Source organism: Pinus tabuliformis, chromosome 6, assembly GCF_031772625.1.
Source record: "Pinus tabuliformis cultivar Carrire ecotype Pingquan chromosome 6, CPIR1, whole genome shotgun sequence".
In the NCBI taxonomy this organism is placed as follows: domain Eukaryota; kingdom Viridiplantae; phylum Streptophyta; class Pinopsida; order Pinales; family Pinaceae; genus Pinus; species Pinus tabuliformis.
In genome coordinates, this window is record NC_142292.1 from 1,520,945,506 (window position 1) to 1,520,964,703 (window position 19,198).

At 38.6% G+C, this 19,198-nt stretch overlaps 1 protein-coding gene and 1 pseudogene across 1 annotated transcript; both read left to right on the forward strand.

Annotated features, from left to right (window-relative positions):
* Positions 1 to 14,078: 14,078 nt before the first annotated feature.
* Positions 14,079 to 15,680, forward strand: LOC149264485 (phospholipase A1-Igamma1, chloroplastic pseudogene; annotated as a pseudogene).
* Positions 15,681 to 17,936: 2,256 nt separating this feature from the next.
* LOC149264486 (uncharacterized) lies at positions 17,937 to 18,924 on the forward strand. The gene is made up of 2 exons (XM_089399165.1): positions 17,937 to 18,384; positions 18,724 to 18,924. Exons 1-2 carry the CDS (start codon positions 18,154 to 18,156, stop codon positions 18,922 to 18,924), a joined length of 432 nt encoding a protein of 143 aa, XP_089255291.1. The 5' UTR covers positions 17,937 to 18,153.
* The last annotated feature ends 274 nt before the right edge of the window (positions 18,925 to 19,198 follow it).

Sequence of the window (19,198 nt, forward strand, 5' to 3'; positions counted from 1 at the left end):
TGAGGTTGTGGAACAGTGTAAATTATAGCCTGTCAAGTTTAAAAACCCCTGGTTAGTAGAACTGGAAACAAGAGCAAAGAGACGAGTGTTGGAAAAAGTTAATAACTGCCCTCTGGAAATTGTAGGACAACCTTTAACGGTAGATCTAAACATACTACCCCTTGGATCTTATGACATGTTGATAGGCATGGATTGGTTGGAAAAGAGTTGGTCTATTATAAACTGTAAGATAAAAACTATCTACTACAAGAATGAGCTGGGAGAAGGGCGAGAGATGCAAGGCATTCCGAGGCTCGTACAGATTTGGCTAATAACTACTTCTCAACTGGAAAAGTGTATCAGGACGGGATGTCAAATTTATGCTATTAAGGTTGGATATGCCAACTCAAAAGAAAAGACAGCCACCTTGGAGAATATTCCAGTTGTGCAAGAATTTGCATATGTGTTCCCAGAGGAGAGACTCAGACTGCCACCCAAGAGGGACATAGATTTTACTATCGAACTGATACCAGGGGCAGCTCCAGTGTCCTAAGCCCCTTATCGTACGAGCACACCAGAACTTACAGAACTGAAAATGCAATTGCAGGAATTGCTAGACAATGTCCCCTTGTGGAGCCCCCATGCTGTTCCTCAAAAAGAAGGATGGAACTCTTCGAATGTGCATGGAATACTGACAACCGAACAAGTTAAGAATTAAGAACAAGTACCCATTGCCCCGGATTGACAAACTATTTGACCAAGTAAAAGGGGCAACTGTGTTTTCAAAAATTGATTTATGATCCGGATATCATCAGATTAGGATCAGAGAGGAGGATATATCCAAAACCACTTTTAGGACCCGCTATGGCCACTATGAGTTTGTTGTACTACCTTTTGGGTTAACCAATTCTCCTGCGACTTTCATGTGTTTGATGAACAACATCTTTCATCAGTATTTAGATAAATTTGTGTTAATATTTATTTGTTATATACTAATATATTCTTGGAATATTGAGGAGCATAAGTAACACCTCAGATTAGTGATGCAAACCCTCTGGAACCATCAATTACATGCCAAGTACAACAAGTGTGACTTCTTTAAGGAACAGATTCAGTACTTGGGACATATTATCACTAAGGATGGAATCGAGGTGGACCCTGAGAAGATAAAGGCCATAATGGAATGGCCAATACCGAAGGACGTAGCAGATATAAGATCTTTTATGGGGTTAGTAGGCTATTACAGATGATTTGTTGAAGGATTTTCTAGGGTGGCCTATCGTATCACCTCGTTACAAAAGAAAGGGAAAACTTTTAAATGGACCGCAGAATGCTAGAAAAGCTTTGAATAGCTCAAGCATCTGTTCACAACAGCGCCTATATTAAGCATAGCATATCCAAGTAAGGACTACATGGTGTGCACGGATGCAAGTAAGGAAGGGGTAGAAGGGGTTCTGATGCAAGAAGGCAAAGTAATCACCTATGAATCCAAGAAATTAAAGGAACATGAGCAAAAATATTCTGCTTACGATCTGGAGTTGGCAGTTGTTATTCACGCCTTAAATATGTGGCACCACTACTTGATGGGTAAAAATTTACTTTTAATGACGGACCATCATAGCTTGACTAGTTATTTTAGTTAACCTACCTTAAATGCAAGATAGGCACGGTGGGTAGATTTTCTAAGTGGTTTTGACTTAGAGATTAAGAATCTAAAAGGGAAAGAAAACCGAATAGTGGACGCTTTAAGTCGAAAGGTACAGTGTCTCTATGAAATTTCTAGCAGTGAGGGGTGTACTACCTTCGATGAAATGATTAAAAGGGCAGCATAGCAAGATTTAAAATATCAACAGATAGGACAAAAAGTTCAAAATTTAACCAGCAAAGAAAATCAGCAAGATTACACTATGGATGTTGCTAGCATGCTGTGTTATAAAAACAGACTGTATGTGCCCAATCAAAATGAAATTAAACGCTTGATTATAGATGAATTTCATAGAATTCCTTATGCTGGACATCCGGTGTATCAGAAGTTGGTTACTGCACTCTGGAAAGAGTATTTTTGGCCAGGCATGAAAAAACATGTAGCAGAATACTTAGCATGCTGCTTAGAATGTCAACAAATTAAGGCAGAACACCAACACCCTACTGGGTTGTTGCAACCATTACCAATTCCGGAGTGGAAATGGGAAACCATTTCTATGGATTTCATAATAGATTTACCCAGGTCAAAAAGAAACAACGATTCCATCATGGTGGTGGTGGACAAATTAAGCAAATCAACCCATTTTATACCAGTCCAATCCACTTATACAATAGTGCAGATTGCCCATATTTTTATGCAAAACATCTTCAGGCTGCATGGGCTGCCAAAAACTATAATTTCTAACCGTGATGTGAAATTTACTTGAGCCTTTTGGAGGACCCTGTTTGATGGGTTAGGCACTCAATTAAACTTCAGCAGGACCTATCATCCTCAAACAGATGGATAGACCGAACGGGTGAATCAGGTAGTAGAAGATATGTTGGGGTCCTATGTAATGCAACAACCCTCTAAATGGGAGTACTATCTGCACCTGGCCGAGTTTGCGTATAACAACGGATATCATACTTCCTTGCAGATGAGCCCATTTGAAGTTTTGTATAGTAGGAAATGCTGCACACCGTGCAGCTGGGGGGGGGACCAGAGGACAAGTTAATGCTAGGGCCCGAAATGGTAAAAGAGATGGAAGAATTGGTCAAGAAGGTATGATCCAACTTGAAGGCAGCCCAAGATAGGCAAAAGAATTTCGCCGACAAGAAGAGAAGTTTTAAGGAATATCAAGTGGGGGATCATGTGTATGTGAGAATTCGAGCAAAAAGGAGTACATTACAATGGAGTGGGTGTACCAAGATGGCACCTCGTTTTTGTGGACCGTTTCAAATTTTAGCAAGGGTTGGGCTAGTGGCATACCAGCTCACCCTACCAAGCCACATTCGAGTCCATAATGTTTTCCATGTGTCAGTATTAAATAGATATGTTTATGATCCTAAGCACATAGTCAGTTGGCAGGATGTATAGGTAAAGGAAAAATCCTAAGTAGATCAAATAATTGTGTTGGTAAAGGCAAAACTGACTTTAAATTTTGTTGTTTTAGGTCGAACCGGAAGGAGAATTCTTGGTCGAGCCGCTGAGTATGCTCTAACGGAGAGAGGTAATGCTGCGGAAACGAGCCATCACCCAGGTTAAAGTGTAATGGAAACACTTTGGGCCGGAGGAGGCCACTTGGGAGGATGAACAGCTCTTGAAAGAAGCATATCCACAGTTGTTTGAGGCTGAAAAACATTGGAACGATGTTTGCTTTCAGGGGGCAAGATGTAATGTTCCCAGGAAAAACTGTAAATATTTTAGTTACCACTGTAAGAAAACAAATTGGGTAATATTGTTATTCTCTGTTATTAAAATAATATTATTAATTTTCTGAAGTTAGAAAATGATTGAGAAATAATAGACTTGGTAACTTCTCATAAGAGAAGTGGGAAAAAAGGCAGTTACCAGCAAAACCCTAACTACCTCCCGTAACTGGGTGATGCTCCAGAGAAAAGGAGTAAAGGGGAGGAAAAATACCACGCTGAAAGGTCAGGTGGTAAAGGGGAAGGCTTGCCAAGTCTGGTGATGATCAGATGGCATATGCACTTTGTGCAAGCAACTTATAGAAGACGGTGGTCTTGTGAGTGAGCTTGGGGGGAGATTTGGTCCCGTAGGATGAATCTCATGGACGGGAGGCTGACAGGAAGCAGAAAATCAAGGTGATCACTTCCACTAGAGTTCTTTCCTTTAAAAATACTACACAGGTAAGTGGAACCTCTGGAAATCAATTGCTGCGTAAATTAAATTAACTGTTTGAATTTGTGTTTGGAAAGAACAATGAATAGGTCCTTAACCAGTTATCGGTAGGTTAATGATTGGTACCAGTATTGTTTGCAGTATGGTCCACATTTATTTAGAATTGGAAAGGCCCATTTCCAAGTAAAAAAAGCTGTGGAATTAAATTTTGTATGAATCTTTAAATGTTTGGAGATTAATTACATTAGGACTACGCTTGTAATATAGTAGTAATCATATCTAGTTTGTCTGTATAAGTTTAGATTTATATATCGAAAGAAATAACCATGAATTCAAGAAATAGAAAGAAAGATTAAAGAACATTAAAGCCAAAACCCTTAGGTGCAAGTAATCGTAACTGTGGTCTCGGTATTCGGATAGAATCTGTGAACCGAAGCATGATACGTGGGAAGGGGCGTGAAGTCGGGAAATACAAGGGTATGTACCCTAGAAAGCATGAAACTCTGACCTGCTAAAGTAGGAATTAGTAAATAAACCTAAACCCTGCACAGAGGAGGAACCTCTTGGGGTTTAGCACCGTGAGGAATAACTTCGAGTATTTTAGCTAACAATTAATAGATATTGAAACATGCAGAAAGATAGAAAAACAGACTTTCTAATCCCACAAGGCAAGGATGCGGATAATTAACACAGAGTCACAAGACTCCTGGAGATTGACAAAAGGAGTGAAACCTTGAAATTTGAGACCCCACAATGAAGAAACAACATATTCATTCTGAATTGAAACATGAAAGAAATTACAAATAACTGTACAGAAAACGAATCCAGAAATTACATATGCTGAACAGGGAATCGAAATGCGAATTCATAACATATTATTAAGTCAAGTGTATAGAAATCAAACTTGAGGAAAATACCATATTACAAGCAAAAGTCGTGAATGTATTTCATAACAAGGAAAACTTGTATATATTACAGGAAAACTGTTTAAAAATTCCTACATTAGAACAGGAGCTTGAAATTACATTTTGTATGGTTCTGTAACCATTAAAAACCTAAGTCCTCATATAGAAAGTAAACCAGACCAAATTGAGGCAGCAGGACTTAAGCCCCTTTTAAAATAAAAAGAGAATACAAAATGAAGACCTCGTTGCCGCAGCCTTGGCCTCAAGGCCCGCAGCTGGGCAGGCAACTTCCCCAAAGCGGGGTAGTTTCTATACATAAAACAGAACAAAAATTATCCGGTCTTCTCTTGAGGGGAAAACCAAATATAACCTTGGAATAGTAAGAATGGTGTCCCTCCTCAATTCTGGAGAAGAAGCAGTAAAACCCCTGAGAACAGAACCTTAAATCTCCAATCATATAGCAGAAATTCTTCACTATTGATAAGCGATGAGCCGTAAAATACTCTTACCAGTAAAAGCTTGGTAAACCTATAAGGAAACCACCAAGTATTAACGGCTTCTGAACAACGAAAAACCGAAGTTGAGACCCTACAGCCACAGAGCAACGGGAGCTTGGTTAGCGTTCGAGTCAATAGAACGGAGGGTTTTTAAATGATAGAAATCAAACATCAACTACATGCAAATAGAATAAACATAGAACTATAACTGCGAAAAAAATTACCAGAGGAAAACTTTCTGTGGAGGAAAAGCCATGGTCTTGTGTCCGAGGTGACTGCCATTTGGAATGAATCCCTAGTTCGAAGGATTGTTCTAGCCGCAGAGCTTAGAAGGAAGAACGGAGTAGGCAAGGGAAAGGAAAGTGAAAAAATGAGGTGGTTCACACGAGAACTAGGTTGTGAAAACCCTCAGATCAAACTCCACCGTAGATTTGCATAACGATGGTCTCCACCGTCGATTCATCGAGGAACCCGAAAAGCGTCGCTGTGGAGTGTCAGTCTACTGTGCCACGTACTCGGAATGAAGCATAGATATTCAATACCATAATCCATAAAACAATACAGCAAATTAAATTCTACAGTGAACCACTAATATGAATCTAACAGGTAGAGCGCTCAAGCGTCAAGTTTAACATCAAGCGGGAGGGTCGAGTAACCCAACGTACGGGAGACATTATTTAAGCCATTCATCAATAAAATTTAATCAAGGATTATAACCAGAGATTAAGGATGGTAATCGGAATTAAGATTTGTATTCAGTCCACCTAATGCAACTGTAATAGCCTTTTAAACTAATGTTTTATCATATGGTAAAATAATGCCTTGAGTTTATCTGTAAATTTAGTGTTATTTATTGTTGATTATTTTTCTTTTATTTTTTTTTTACCATATGCGTGTGTGGTTTGGGAGGTGTGACATCTCACTACCAACTTTCTTTACCTTTTAACTGAGAAAATCTATGGCGATCTTAGAGTTCTCCTCTCGCTTCTTTTTTAGCATAGAAATAAAATATTATAGAATTATACTTAATCAGTTACCTTCTTAAGGTCAAGTAGGTAGACCATATAGAATTTAATAGACATTAATCATCAATATCATTCTTAAGGTCGGGTAGGTAGACCATATAGATTTTAATAGACATTAATCATCAATATCATTATAAAGAGTTATGTGTAAAAGATTATTGTGTGAAGTGTCCATTGAGTTATGTTGGACCATTAATCGAAGGGATCACCTCCCTTCAACTTATTATTAGCACCTAATAGTAAGGGCATCGAGGAGAATTGATCTTATGACCTCCCATTGGTGAGGTGCTTTAATGACGAGAACTCAACCAATTGAGCTAACACTTGTGGCTAATCTTATGATTTATTATCCCTTGGATTTATAATATTAATCCTAGGATTTAATAGTATTCCCTTAGGTTTGTAAACCCTTTAGTTTATAATATTAATCCCTTGGATTTATAATTTGAATAATCTCTCAGGTTTATCGATCCCTTGGGTTCGTAATATTAATAATCACTTGGGTTTATTAATCCCTTGTGTTTATAATATTAATAATCCCTTGGGTTTATTAATATTTTGAGTTTATAATATTAATAATCCCTTGGGTTTATAATATTAATCCTTTGAGTTTAATATTATTCCCTTGGGTTTATAATATTAATCCCTTGGGTATATAATATTAATCCATCAAATTTATTGATCCCTTGAGTTTAATATTAGTCCCTTGGTTTTATAATATTAATTATTGGGTTTCATATTATTCCCCTAGGTTTATAATCCCTTTGGTTTATAATATTAATCCGTGATATGCATAATAATATATTCGGGTTTGTAATCTTAGAGTTTGTAATATTAATCTTAGGTTTGATATATTAATCTTCGGATTTGTAATATTAATCCTAAGGTTTAATATTAATCTCTTGGTTTTTAATATTAATTCCTTGGGTTTATTAATCCCTTACTTTTATAATATTAATAATTCCTTGGTATTATAATATTAGTCCCAAGTGTTTATAATATTAATCCTTCGGATTTAATATCATTCCGTTGAGTTTATAATATTAACCCCAAAGATTTATAATATTAATCCCTTGAGTTTATAATCTTAATAATCCCTTGGGTTTATAATACTAATCCCTCGGGTTTATTATATTATTGATAATATCAATAATATTAGCAAATTATTATAATATAATAATTATTATTATAAATTATTATCATAATTATAATATTATAATAATGATAATAATAATATTATTATAATTATATATTTATTAAAATCAATGTTAATATTTATATTTTTTCTATATCAAATCAAGTTTGTGTAAAAAAAATCTTCACAATACTTATTGGGAAATTATTGATGACCAAACATAATCACATTTTGGCTTGCATATTGTTAATATTGGGATTGTAGGGTGCATATTTGGTGACCCAAGGACAATGATTTTTGGGACATACTTAAAGTTTTAAATGGTAGAGTGCATATTGGGATTGCGGAGTGCATATTTGGTGACTCAAGGAAAATGGCATTAAATTTGGGGATTTGTCGAGTGCATATTATACTTGTAACGCACAAACCAATAAGAGCTATTGGAGAATAATCGAAAAAAAACAAGGAGTTGGAAAATACCTTTGAATATCTTACAATTTTTTTATTTAATACATTTTTAAATATTTCTTCTACTCGTACACTTTATTCATGTGTATGTGTCACAATACTAAAAAAATGTGAAATCTACAACACTATTGAATACCCATGGGGAATATGAAAACCATAAATGAATATGTTAACTCTAGGCCAAAAAATTTAGTTTTCTATAACAATATTCTCATGTTGTGTTCATACTCCTATAACCCAAATAGAAGAGGAATGAAATTATTCAATTATTTGTGCCTTGAATATCTAAATGAAATTGTTTGTATATATTGACTACAATAAGAAATCATACCTCATTTAGGAGGTATGGGTGAATTTTTCAAATAGTGTAGATGGAATTCCATTCTTGAGATCTTTAATGGGGAGTTAATAAGCCCCCACTACCACAAATTATTGAAGAAATGAATATTTCGTAGACTTTAGACTATGAATCTCGTATAAATAATATAAATAGGTATAAATAAATACAAGGGAAGCTGCGAGGCAGCAAGTCCCTGCATCAAGTTAAACATCTAAGCTTTAATACAGTCACAGGATGCAAGTTTCAAGCTTGAAAATGTAATACAGGTGGTTTGGATTTGATTCTATGGCTGGTGATTCAATATCAATTCCGGCTGAGTACCCGTTAACATGAAATCACGACCCCAAAGGGCAGAAATTAAAGTCCTGCAGCAGGAAATATTCAACATCCAAATACTGCATTCAAGGTATTGAACATAATACTTAACGAAGGGAAGGAAGAAACTCGCAGCGTGATATCTGATGGTCCTTTATTTGCCTTTTTGTTGTTCTGTTGAGAGAGATCACCCGAGCACACCATCTTTTTGACATACACTCCCCATTCCTCTTTGATATACTTTTCCTTTTCCCCATGCATTGAGTTACTCCACTGTAAGAAAACACACAGGATTCATACAAGTTTCAAGGACAGGCCCATTGGGTCTATAGTTGAGATTTTCCTATCATATTAAAAAACCCAGTCTAGGATCTGACTAGATAAAGTAGAACGAACTTATCAATAGTCTGCTTAACTATTGGAAACATATGGGGAAGGCAGTTTTTTTATCATGGCCAATTCAAATCATTAGTAAAAGAGTTTCAGACTTAAGCTTATTCAATCACATTAATAGTTAACAGTAAGAATATCAAAGAAGATAAACTAAGAAATCAATTACTTGCCCACATAAACTCAATTTTATGTGAATCTAAATAACTGCAAATGTGCAGGGCTGTAAGCATGGGTGCCCCCTCATTATTAGAAAAAAAAGAAAGAAAAACTAATGATATATGTAGGTACAGGAGGTTTCAAACACAGAGAAATGACACTCCCTCGTACATCTAGTTATTGATCTCAGGTATTATATAAGGCCATTCTCAGAAAAAAACTAATAATACATAAAGGCCTCATACATATAGAAGGCCATTGTCAGAGAAAAAAAAAAAAAAAACTAATGATACATATGTAGGAACATGAGGTTTCATCCACAAAGAGGTGACACTGGCCTCATACATTTGCTTATGGATCTGAGATATTACATAACGACATTGTCATCTCTTCTGCGGAAGGAACACAGCATGCCCTTTACCTTTTCATGAAAATGGACATCACCCTTTTCATATTTATAAGTAAAAAAAATTGTAGATGATAAAGTAGTTTCAGTGTGAAACTCGGTTGTCTGAATTTCTTAGTCTTCTGAATATCTCCACGGAAAATCAATTCATGGAAATATTTACGAGTAACAATCAATACGTGGAAAATATTTACAACTAAAGTCAATGCGTGAAGCTCAGGACTGACTGAAAATGATACACATGAAAATAGTTCCAAACCAGTGTCTGTCATTTCAAAAATGAAATGCGTTGAATTCACTGTATAAATAAATTGTTATTTCTAGATTATAATGACATTTAATCTTATTAATGACGAATTTAAAAAATAATGGTTAGACTTAATTATTTTAGATGTGAACAACAATGAAGTATTATAATTTAGTGGCTAACCGAGAGAACCATATTGCACGCTAGTTCTTGCATCCAGCCACCAAACTATATTGCACGGCACTTCTTGAATCCAACCACATCACGCAAGGCCAAAGACGCCACGTCACAAAAAAGTCCCACCGTCCTGTGCTAGTGTCAAAGCAATAAGGAAGTACGTGATGATAAACACAGCCACGTATCGCTCACGCTGAACGACAACCTGCATGCATACCAAATGGTATATGCTTCTGAGCTGAGATTTGTCAGCTTGTGAAGGATTTCGTGGCACTGAACTCTGTAGTTACCCCGTTGAAGAAGAGAGGCTTGATACCCGCATAAGCACGAGTTGATCCATTAGATATTAATGTTGGTTGAGCCCTCTCCAATGCTCCCGTTTAGCCTGCTCCGATCTTCCTCAACGGTGGAGGAAGGTTGTTTTGGGCAACGACGCTTTGGGTCTTGTCTGAAAGTCCAAAGGCACGTCAACATAAACCTGACTTCCCAACCCAAGGAAAGGATTTATTTAATACTTTTAGCTACTTATCCGAACGCTGCAAAGATAGAACTCACAACAAAGCCGTATCGCCAAAGCCCCCTCTCCCTACGGTCGAGTATATTTCAGAACCTCTTCTTTCAGTCGAGCTACTTCTTTCAGAACCTCGCACTCACGTTTTTAAGCAGTCTTCCGGGCTTGGTTGGCTTTCTGACTCCTACCGTCGTCGATGACTCCTTTCCTAAGTCAGTGATTGTGACGAAGGAGTAGTTCCTTATTCTCCTATTCAATTATCATGTTTCAGCTATCTCTGTCCTTATGGCATATCCGAGGCTGCGTCTTTTATCTCTGGTCTTGGATCACCTAGTAACTACTTCGCTTCGACAAGGACTGGAACTGCCTCCGCGTTTGGACCTGGAACCATACGAAGGGGTGCATTGGGGTATCGATTTGGAGCTACTGCATATGCCACTGCGTCACCCGGGTATAGAAGCTATGGATCTACTGTGTATGGATCACTGGCTAAGGCTGGCTTAGATGGGCTTGACTTAGATTGCTTAATATATGGCTTAATCTGCATAATATACTGAATCCACTTAAGCTCAGTTCACTAAGTCAACTGCCTATACCCCTGTTCCTTTCCCCGCCCGGGTATGGATCTTGAACCTTCTCTCAATTTCATGGCCTTCAATCTGCTCTGTACGGTGAGTAACCCGGATAATAGGATAATGAAAGAGATCTGTAAATGTTAAAGTATACTGGGGTGACTGAAGGATATTCTGATTCAAGCTCTGAACCAAAGACTAAGAAGAATAAGAAGCCTATGGAGCGGTAGCAGCTAGGACTTCTTGCTTCTGCAATACTGGTTTCTACTTTTCACCATAGGAAAAATCCCTTTGTAATTGATCAGGTTGGCTATCAATTCCCTTTTTTTCCTTTTTTATGCCACCTTTTGAGTTCATAATTACAGAGAAATTTTCAAATTCTTCAGAAAAGAGAAAATAAAAATAATATGATAAATTAAAATTGTTCAGAAAAGAGAAAATAATATGATAAATTCAAGCGAAATTTTCAAATTGTTCAGAAAAGAGAAAATAATTTGATAAATTCAAGCCCTAAAGACCTATGTTCTTCATGTCTACTATAACGGCATAGGTGGTCTTTGCGAGAGGTGATTCTATCTTTCAAAAATGCCAACACTCGGCGGCTTGATTTTCCATTTGTTCATGGAACAGTGCTTCATCCAGGTTAGTTACCAGGACCATCGCACACCAGCTCAAGACCCGAAGTCTTTCGTGATCGTATCCCTCTTCTCGTATGGAGGAAGGTCTTCTCCCTGTGAAGATACAGATAGCAGCAATATGCATAGCTGTTGCAGAGCTGAATCTCCATCTCGATAACTATCTGCATCTAGATGTGCTGCTGCTAAAGAAAGGTAAACTGCTGATTCAACCCAGGCTGCTAGCTTTCGGGTGAGGATGCTGGATCAAGTTTCAGCCAGTTACCAGATACATATGCAGATCGAATTGGACCCGTTCCAGATCCTGTTGGCTCCAGGTTCTATTTCCGGCACATCTTCTATTTACTGGTATGAAAGTCTGGTGTGAGTTCAAGATATTCAGCATAAGCCCTCTTTGCTTTTGTAGCCTGAATGACCAGGTGGACTTGTTCTTCCCGCAGACGACTTTGACAGGCATAAGCTGCTCGTTTCCTACAGACGACCTTCACAGGCATTGACAGGGATCCAGGGATCCAGGTCCGGCAGGGATCCAGGGATCCAGGTCCGGCAGGAGGCAACCAATTTGGCCTGGCATAGTCTACAAAAATCGATTATAAACAATAAGGTTTAAACCCAACTCTGGAGATCCCAGCGCCACATAATTGTTACAAAGATCCAAATGGCAGTGTGAGAAAGATCCACACGTCGAAAAAATCATATTAAACTTTTAAACTTCCCATGTATGCAGTGAAACAAAACTAGCATTTAATGTGCTCAGCTAATAGCTAGCATTAAGCTAGCTAGTATTTATAGTTTGAAAATACGAAACCAAATACTACTTATAACATATGCTTTCCCTCTTCAGCCTCGGGAAGAGGCCAAATAAGAAGGAAAATATATCTGTATTGAAAAACTTTCGATCGCGAATCAGTCTGTGTCTAGAAACTTTGGTTATATCGTGATAGTGAATTCCACAGACAGGTGAACTAATGTTAATATCGGCATAACCGATTACTATAGTCCCTGGCCATTGCCAGATGGCAGGGACTAATAAACCAATAAAGGAGTACATTGAATAAAATGAGTGAGGGAGTGTTATTTTTAGACTATGAATCTCGTATAAATAATATAAATAGGTATAAATAAATATAAACCAATAAAGGTGTACATTGAATAAAATGAGTGAGGGAGTGTTATTTCTATATAAAATATTATGTAAATATTTTATGTAGCTTATTATTATTATTATTATTTTAGATTCAAAAACTAATGATTTAGTGTAAGTAGAGAATATTCATCATTTTGAAAACGTTTATTTCCTCTTAAAATTTAGTTAACTTTTATTTTGAAAACGTTTATTTCCTCTTAAAATTTAGTTAACTTTTATTTATGTAAATAGAGACCGCATTCAATTTGGGTTGTCCTACATACGTGTCATTACATAACCACGTATGTCACGTGACGTCACCAATACAATGGAATACAAGTGTATCCGTCGATTCATCATCAGAGGTTTACTTAACCACGTACGTTACGTGATGTCACCAATGGAATGCTGTAATTTAAGAATTATGTTTTTTTGCTTTAGAAGTTATGGAAATTCTGGTAATATTTTGATAAAAATTAGTAGGGATTTTTGAAAATTTAATTAAAAGTTGTTAAAATTTATAATTTTAGGTGTTTTAAATTTTTTTGATGGTGCTGAATCCATTTCTACCATCAAAAACATGATTCAAACACTGCATCTACAAAATTTTTTGAAATCTTTTTACCAAAATTGCAACCATTTTTAACAATCCAAATAATTTTTCAGCCTCTGTAAACGATTCCCAATAAAATACCAATATATCGTAAATTCATCATCATGGGATGTTTATAGTAAAATATAAATATATTTATGTTATTTCTTCATATTCTCGACTCTCTGTGTTATATTGCTTGCTTAAATATAATTTTATCTAAATGTATCATAAAAATTATTTTAAATTGCTTAAATATAATTTTATCTAAATGTATCATAAAAATTATTTTAAATGAAATTATATTTTTGGAGAAAATTTTTATAAATTGTAAGATGGTCAAACTAATTCTTTTTTGAGAATCTTTGAAACGACATACAACTTAGAAAATCGAAATATATAAATAAACTCAGTGATCTTGTTGGGTAAAACATATCAATCGACGAAGAATATGTGAGAGTGCCCGCAATGACTTTACAAACGCTTGTGTTTTAAGGTTAATTTGTAGAGGAGGATGGTCAAAAGTAGATGAGATTCCAGGTGAGGAGAAATCAAAAGTAGATGAAATTGTAGGACAAATCAAAACGATATACGATGACCCGAACTGGTTAAGTTTTGACATACACGCAAATCTCGTGTTTAGAAATCAACATCCCAACGCGACAATGTGTAGAATAAATAAGCTGGTTCCTCAACCCTGTCGTCCCATTCCATTCCCTGGTTTTCTTTTCTGCTGCTGCTCCTCTTCAAACATCTGTTCTTTGGTTGCAGCCATGAATTCCCCGGCATTGCTTACAACCTCTTTCCTTGCTTTACCTTCCACTTCCGGGATTTCTATGGTTTCAAATCTTGGAATGTTATGCTGCCATACCCAGCTTTATCCATCGCATTCCGCGGACACCCTGCATACGCTAGTTTTGCGTGATCAGCATCCGGTTAATCGTTTCAGGAAGCAGACTCGTTGTCGTCGCGACCCGACAGCCATCAAAAGAAGGGCGCTGCCCATCAGAAGTGGGGCAGTTGAGTCCCTGACAACCACGCTGGACGCACCACACATCGAAGAGAAAAACGAGACAAAGATCTCTAAGGCGTCGACGCCCAAGAGAGAACTGGCAGACATATGGGGGAAGATCCAGGGGGCCAAAAACTGGGAAGGACTGCTTGATCCCATGGACGGCATATTGCGAAAGGAAATCATCAGGTATGGAGAGTTCGCCCAGGCTTGTTATGAAGCTTTCGACTTCGACCCCTTCTCCAAATACTGCGGTAGCTGCAAGTATCATTTCAGGCAGCTCTTCCATGGCATTGGGATGTCCGATTACGGCTACGAAGTGACCAAGTATCTCTATGCCACTTCCAACATCAATCTCCCTGGGGTTTTCCAGAAGCCTCAAGTGCAGAAGACGTGGAGTACTCACGCCAACTAGATGGGCTTCATAGCCGTGGCCACGGACGAGGACGAGATCAAAAGGCTCGGGCGGCGAGATATCGTAATCGCGTGGAGAGGAACAGTGACGAATCTGGAGTGGATCGCGGACCTCATGGATTATCTGAGACCCGCGGAATTGAACAACGTGCATCCCCATCCTGACGTGAAGGTGGAGGCGGGATTCCTGAATCTGTATACGGCCAGGGAACACGACTGTCGGTTTTGTAAAAGCAGCGCACGGGATCAAGTCCTCTCGGAGTTGAGGCGTCTGCTGCAGAAATACAGGGGCGAGAAGTTGAGCATAACGATCACGGGCCACAGCCTGGGGAGCGCGCTCGCGATGCTTAGCGCATACGATATCGCAGAGTTGGGGTTGAACCGCGCGGGGAACGGCGATCAGGTGGAGTCGATTCCGACAACGGTGTTCTCGTTCGCAGGGCCGAGGGTGGGCAACGCAGCATTCAAGGATCGATGCAAGGAGCTGGGACTCAAGTTTCTGAGAGTGGTGAATGTAAATGACAGTGTGCCGAAGGTCCCCGGGATACTGTTCAACGAAAAGTTGCAGATGATGAAGCGGTGGATCCATAAGCTTCCGTGGAGTTACTGTCACGCTGGGGTGGAGCTGGCTCTTGATCACATGCATTCTCCCTTCCTGAAGCCCACGAATGATCCGTCGTGCTTTCATAATCTGGAGGCTTATCTCCACCTGCTGGACGGATACCATGGGCGAGGGCAGCGCTTCTATCTGTGTTCTCGTCGTGATCCGGCTCTGGTGAATAAGGCGTGCGATTTCCTGAAGGACGACTGCCTAGTTCCTCCCTTCTGGAAACAAGACTCTAACAAAGGATTGATCAAGAACTCCGAGGGTCGGTGGGTTCAGCCCGAGAGAAGCAGAATCATCGAAGAGTCGCATACAGATCACCACGAGTCACTCGATCACCATTAATATTGCCCATTGGGCATCTGCAGTGTAGTTTCGCAGAGTTTATTTAGCTTTCAAACCGCTTCAAAGCCTTATTAAGCGAAAAATCCACCATGATTCTGTGATCGCAAATACAGTTACTTACTATTGATTCTGGATCCTTAATGGTTGAATTTTAAAAAAAACAAGGGAGGCTGCTAAGCAGCAAGTCCCTGCTACTGAGCGAAGAAAAAACACGGTAGCCAGAGACTAGCAAGTCCCTTCCGCTGAGTGAAAAGTTAGTACTGCTTTCATTACTTGCTTCGTTGCTTGCCGTCGGTTCGGGGGGAGCACCGACCTGCCTAGTTTGAACGATCTTTGAACGATCGCCAGATTCAAGAGATTGCCCATGTTCCCAACAGATGAGATTGAGCCATTGGGGCATGCTTGTTTACTTATGAGCATATCGATAAACCAGTCCAATAGTCATCATTGCCAGAAGGTCATTGTATATAGCCGCTAGTTGATGCAGTCGATGCAATTGATCCCGCTACTTGATGATGCGATGCCAGTTTAGCTATCTGGAAACAATCTTTAGGGGTTCCGGGGGTCTGCCGACAACCCTCAAATCTCGATCCAGGGGTCGATCCTTAGGTCTCTAATAATCTAATGTACAACGGCAGAGTCAACATTTCCCTATTATTGTGCCATTATCAGAATAGGACACTAGATCCGAGTGAATGGAATTGTTAATCAGAATGATATGTTGATGTTATATGAAAAATAAAACATAACCAGTAACCTAAGCAAGAGATATAACAATACATTAATAAATTAATGTAGGCCCAAAAATTTATTTAATTGTTTTGTAATAGTTAGCATGGAGCACCAAGACACATGTATTACATGTGGAGAGCATGGCGCATGTATTACACGTGTTACAACAACAATATTTGCATATGTACAGACCAGCAGTGGAAATACATATACGATGAAGGGCATCACAGATAGTGTCGTGATGGATATTTACAGGGATATTGACGAGGTATTGGGGCTAGATTTTTCTTTTGTTGCTTTGTCACTGTGTTTTATTCTCCACATTCTGGCATAAAGAAATCATTTCGTAGCGGGCGGTGGAACAAAGGTTAGCTTGGCTATCAGCGACGTCCATTAACTGTTGGCTCCAATGTCCATTACCAGCTAGCTCCCAACTGTAAAAACCTATCTAATGGAGCAATCCCTTATCTCTCTCGAATATGCTAACTAGTTCTAGCTTCAATTCTTCTGCTCGTGGTCTATATGAAGACCTTGAACCAGCAGCGGCCATCTCACAAAGTACCAGTGGTATACCAAACAGTCTGGCATTTCAGGTGCAAAATCAAAGCGAGTAGTTCCACCAGATGCAACAAGTTCTAGAAGCAGGAGCAAGGCCACCACAGAGGTTACAGATGCTGGCTCGTAAAGTAAGACTTCCATGGACGACACAGAGCTGCTCTAATTAATCTGCAAGTTCCCCATACTGTATTTGATTTCTGACATTTCCACCAGATATTAATATTTTTAGTCGTTATCCCTAGTCTCAAGTTCGGTCTGGGCACAAAGTGCAAATAAGTTCTTTAAGTTTTATGCCATCGAAATTTATAATGAAGTGGTGAAGGATCTCCTCGCTTCTGCCGAGAACAATAGTCGTCATTGGATTCTGGACGATCCAGAGGTGGGCATTTACCAGTTTCCTCAAATTTTTGGTTTTATTTTTCAGCATTGCAATCTTCTTTGCCTCATGTTTATTGTATTATTAACAGAAGGGGACAACTTTTTATTGTATTATTAACAGAGGGGGACAATTATGGAGAAATTGGTTGAAGAAAGGGTGCAGGACAAAGATCCCCCCGACCTGTCTGTTGACATTGATGGTGGAAGCGTAGCAAAGCGAAGCTTGTCTCCCAGGTTGAAGCGTAGCGACGAAGCAAAGTGCCTCTTCTTAAAACTGTCTGAGCTGTCTGAGCATCTCCTGGACCACCCCATCGTCTGCTTATGGTAATAGCTTCTTCATGGTAAAGTCTTAAACCCACCACAGTACCTGGTTGTTAAGGCAGTGAACATAATTGGAAATCTGGTTTGTTTACAAGAGTTATTTCTGAATAGATGCTACAATCTGTGTGAACTTCCTCAGAGCATTGGAAATCTTTCAAAACTAAGAATTCTAGAAATGGAAGAAAACTATAGTTTATCAGTGCTTCCACCTAGTTTTTCTAGACTTACTTCATTGGAGCATCTAAAATCAGGTGGGTGTCGCCTTCCACAGGATATTGGAGATTTTTCATCATTAGAAGTTCTATGCCTGAAATCATACAAATTTTCCTCCCTGCCTGCAAGTTTTAGCAGTCTTCCTCGATTAAATAAACTTTACCTGCAGCACTGCACAGAACTCATAGAATTATCAACTTTTCCAAAAGAACTGCTTGAACTATTTATTGAAGATAACTTGGGATTAAGGAAAATATCGAGTTGGTCACATATGAAGAGATTGAAGCTACTAAGAATACACAACTGCAGAGAACTTGTTGAATTGCCTGATTTTGCATCCCAGCAATCCTTGCAAAACCTTTCAATTTCAAAATGTGAAAATGTTAAACGTATTGCAGGTTTGGAAGGGCTGAGATCATTGAGAAAATTGCACGTGGCTGGTTGCGGATTGCATGTGGCACGTAACAGCAACTCTATATTGAGACCTTTCCAGTTAATCAAGGTATCATTCATCATCATCTTCTGAGGACTACTATTAAGTCTATTATTTGGCATATCATTCAGTGATGTAATGACAAAAAATAGATAAAAATGAAAGGCTTCGTGACAGCAGATTTTAATTACAGCGAGCCTAGTTTTGGATACCATTCTCAAAATATTACAATGAGTTAAATCAAACCTGTTGTATTTACTTTGTTTTTCAAAATTTTCACTGAAATCTAAATTTTAAGCAAGATCTCTGTACATTTACATAGCAGTAAGTACAATTACGTCATGGACATTTTTCAAATTTCTAAGAAATGATAACACTGACCATTATTCACACTGATTTAAACTACAGGAAACACATTGTCTAGAGTTATTCAGCTTTTCTGCAAATGGGGTTCCAGAGAGTTTACAACACAAAATGCAGACCAGTGGAGATGATTTGGCGCTCCCAGCTCTCGCTGAGCGAAGGCATACTCTTACAGTTCCCATGCGGTTCAGGGATCTTACAGTTCCAGTCGGTGAAGCAGCACCATCTAAAGATCCAGCTACATAATCAGCGGAATAAGCGGTTTAAGCAAAGGCAAAGCCGGCATCCCCGTTCAATAGCCTATTAAAGAGCCATCACTTCGCTCGGCACCCCTTCCTATTCGAGATTCAGTTGATGACCCATGATCCATTGATTCATTTGATGACCCAGAAGCAGGAGTTTCCCTTGTCCCTGCCTTTGTCTCTATCTACGCTTCTAGGTATGTTACTGATGCTGGAGGATCTACGTATGGAACTGAGCAAAGGGAAGAAGCTACTGTATATGGATCTCACTCATGAAG

Coding starts and splice junctions, on each gene's coding strand:
- LOC149264486 (XM_089399165.1), top strand. CDS start 18,154: ATGAAGAGATTGAAGCTACTAAGAATACACAACTGCAGAGAACTTGTT. Junction 18,385..18,723: donor GACCTTTCCAGTTAATCAAG/GTATCATTCATC, acceptor TTTAAACTACAG/GAAACACATTGTCTAGAGTT.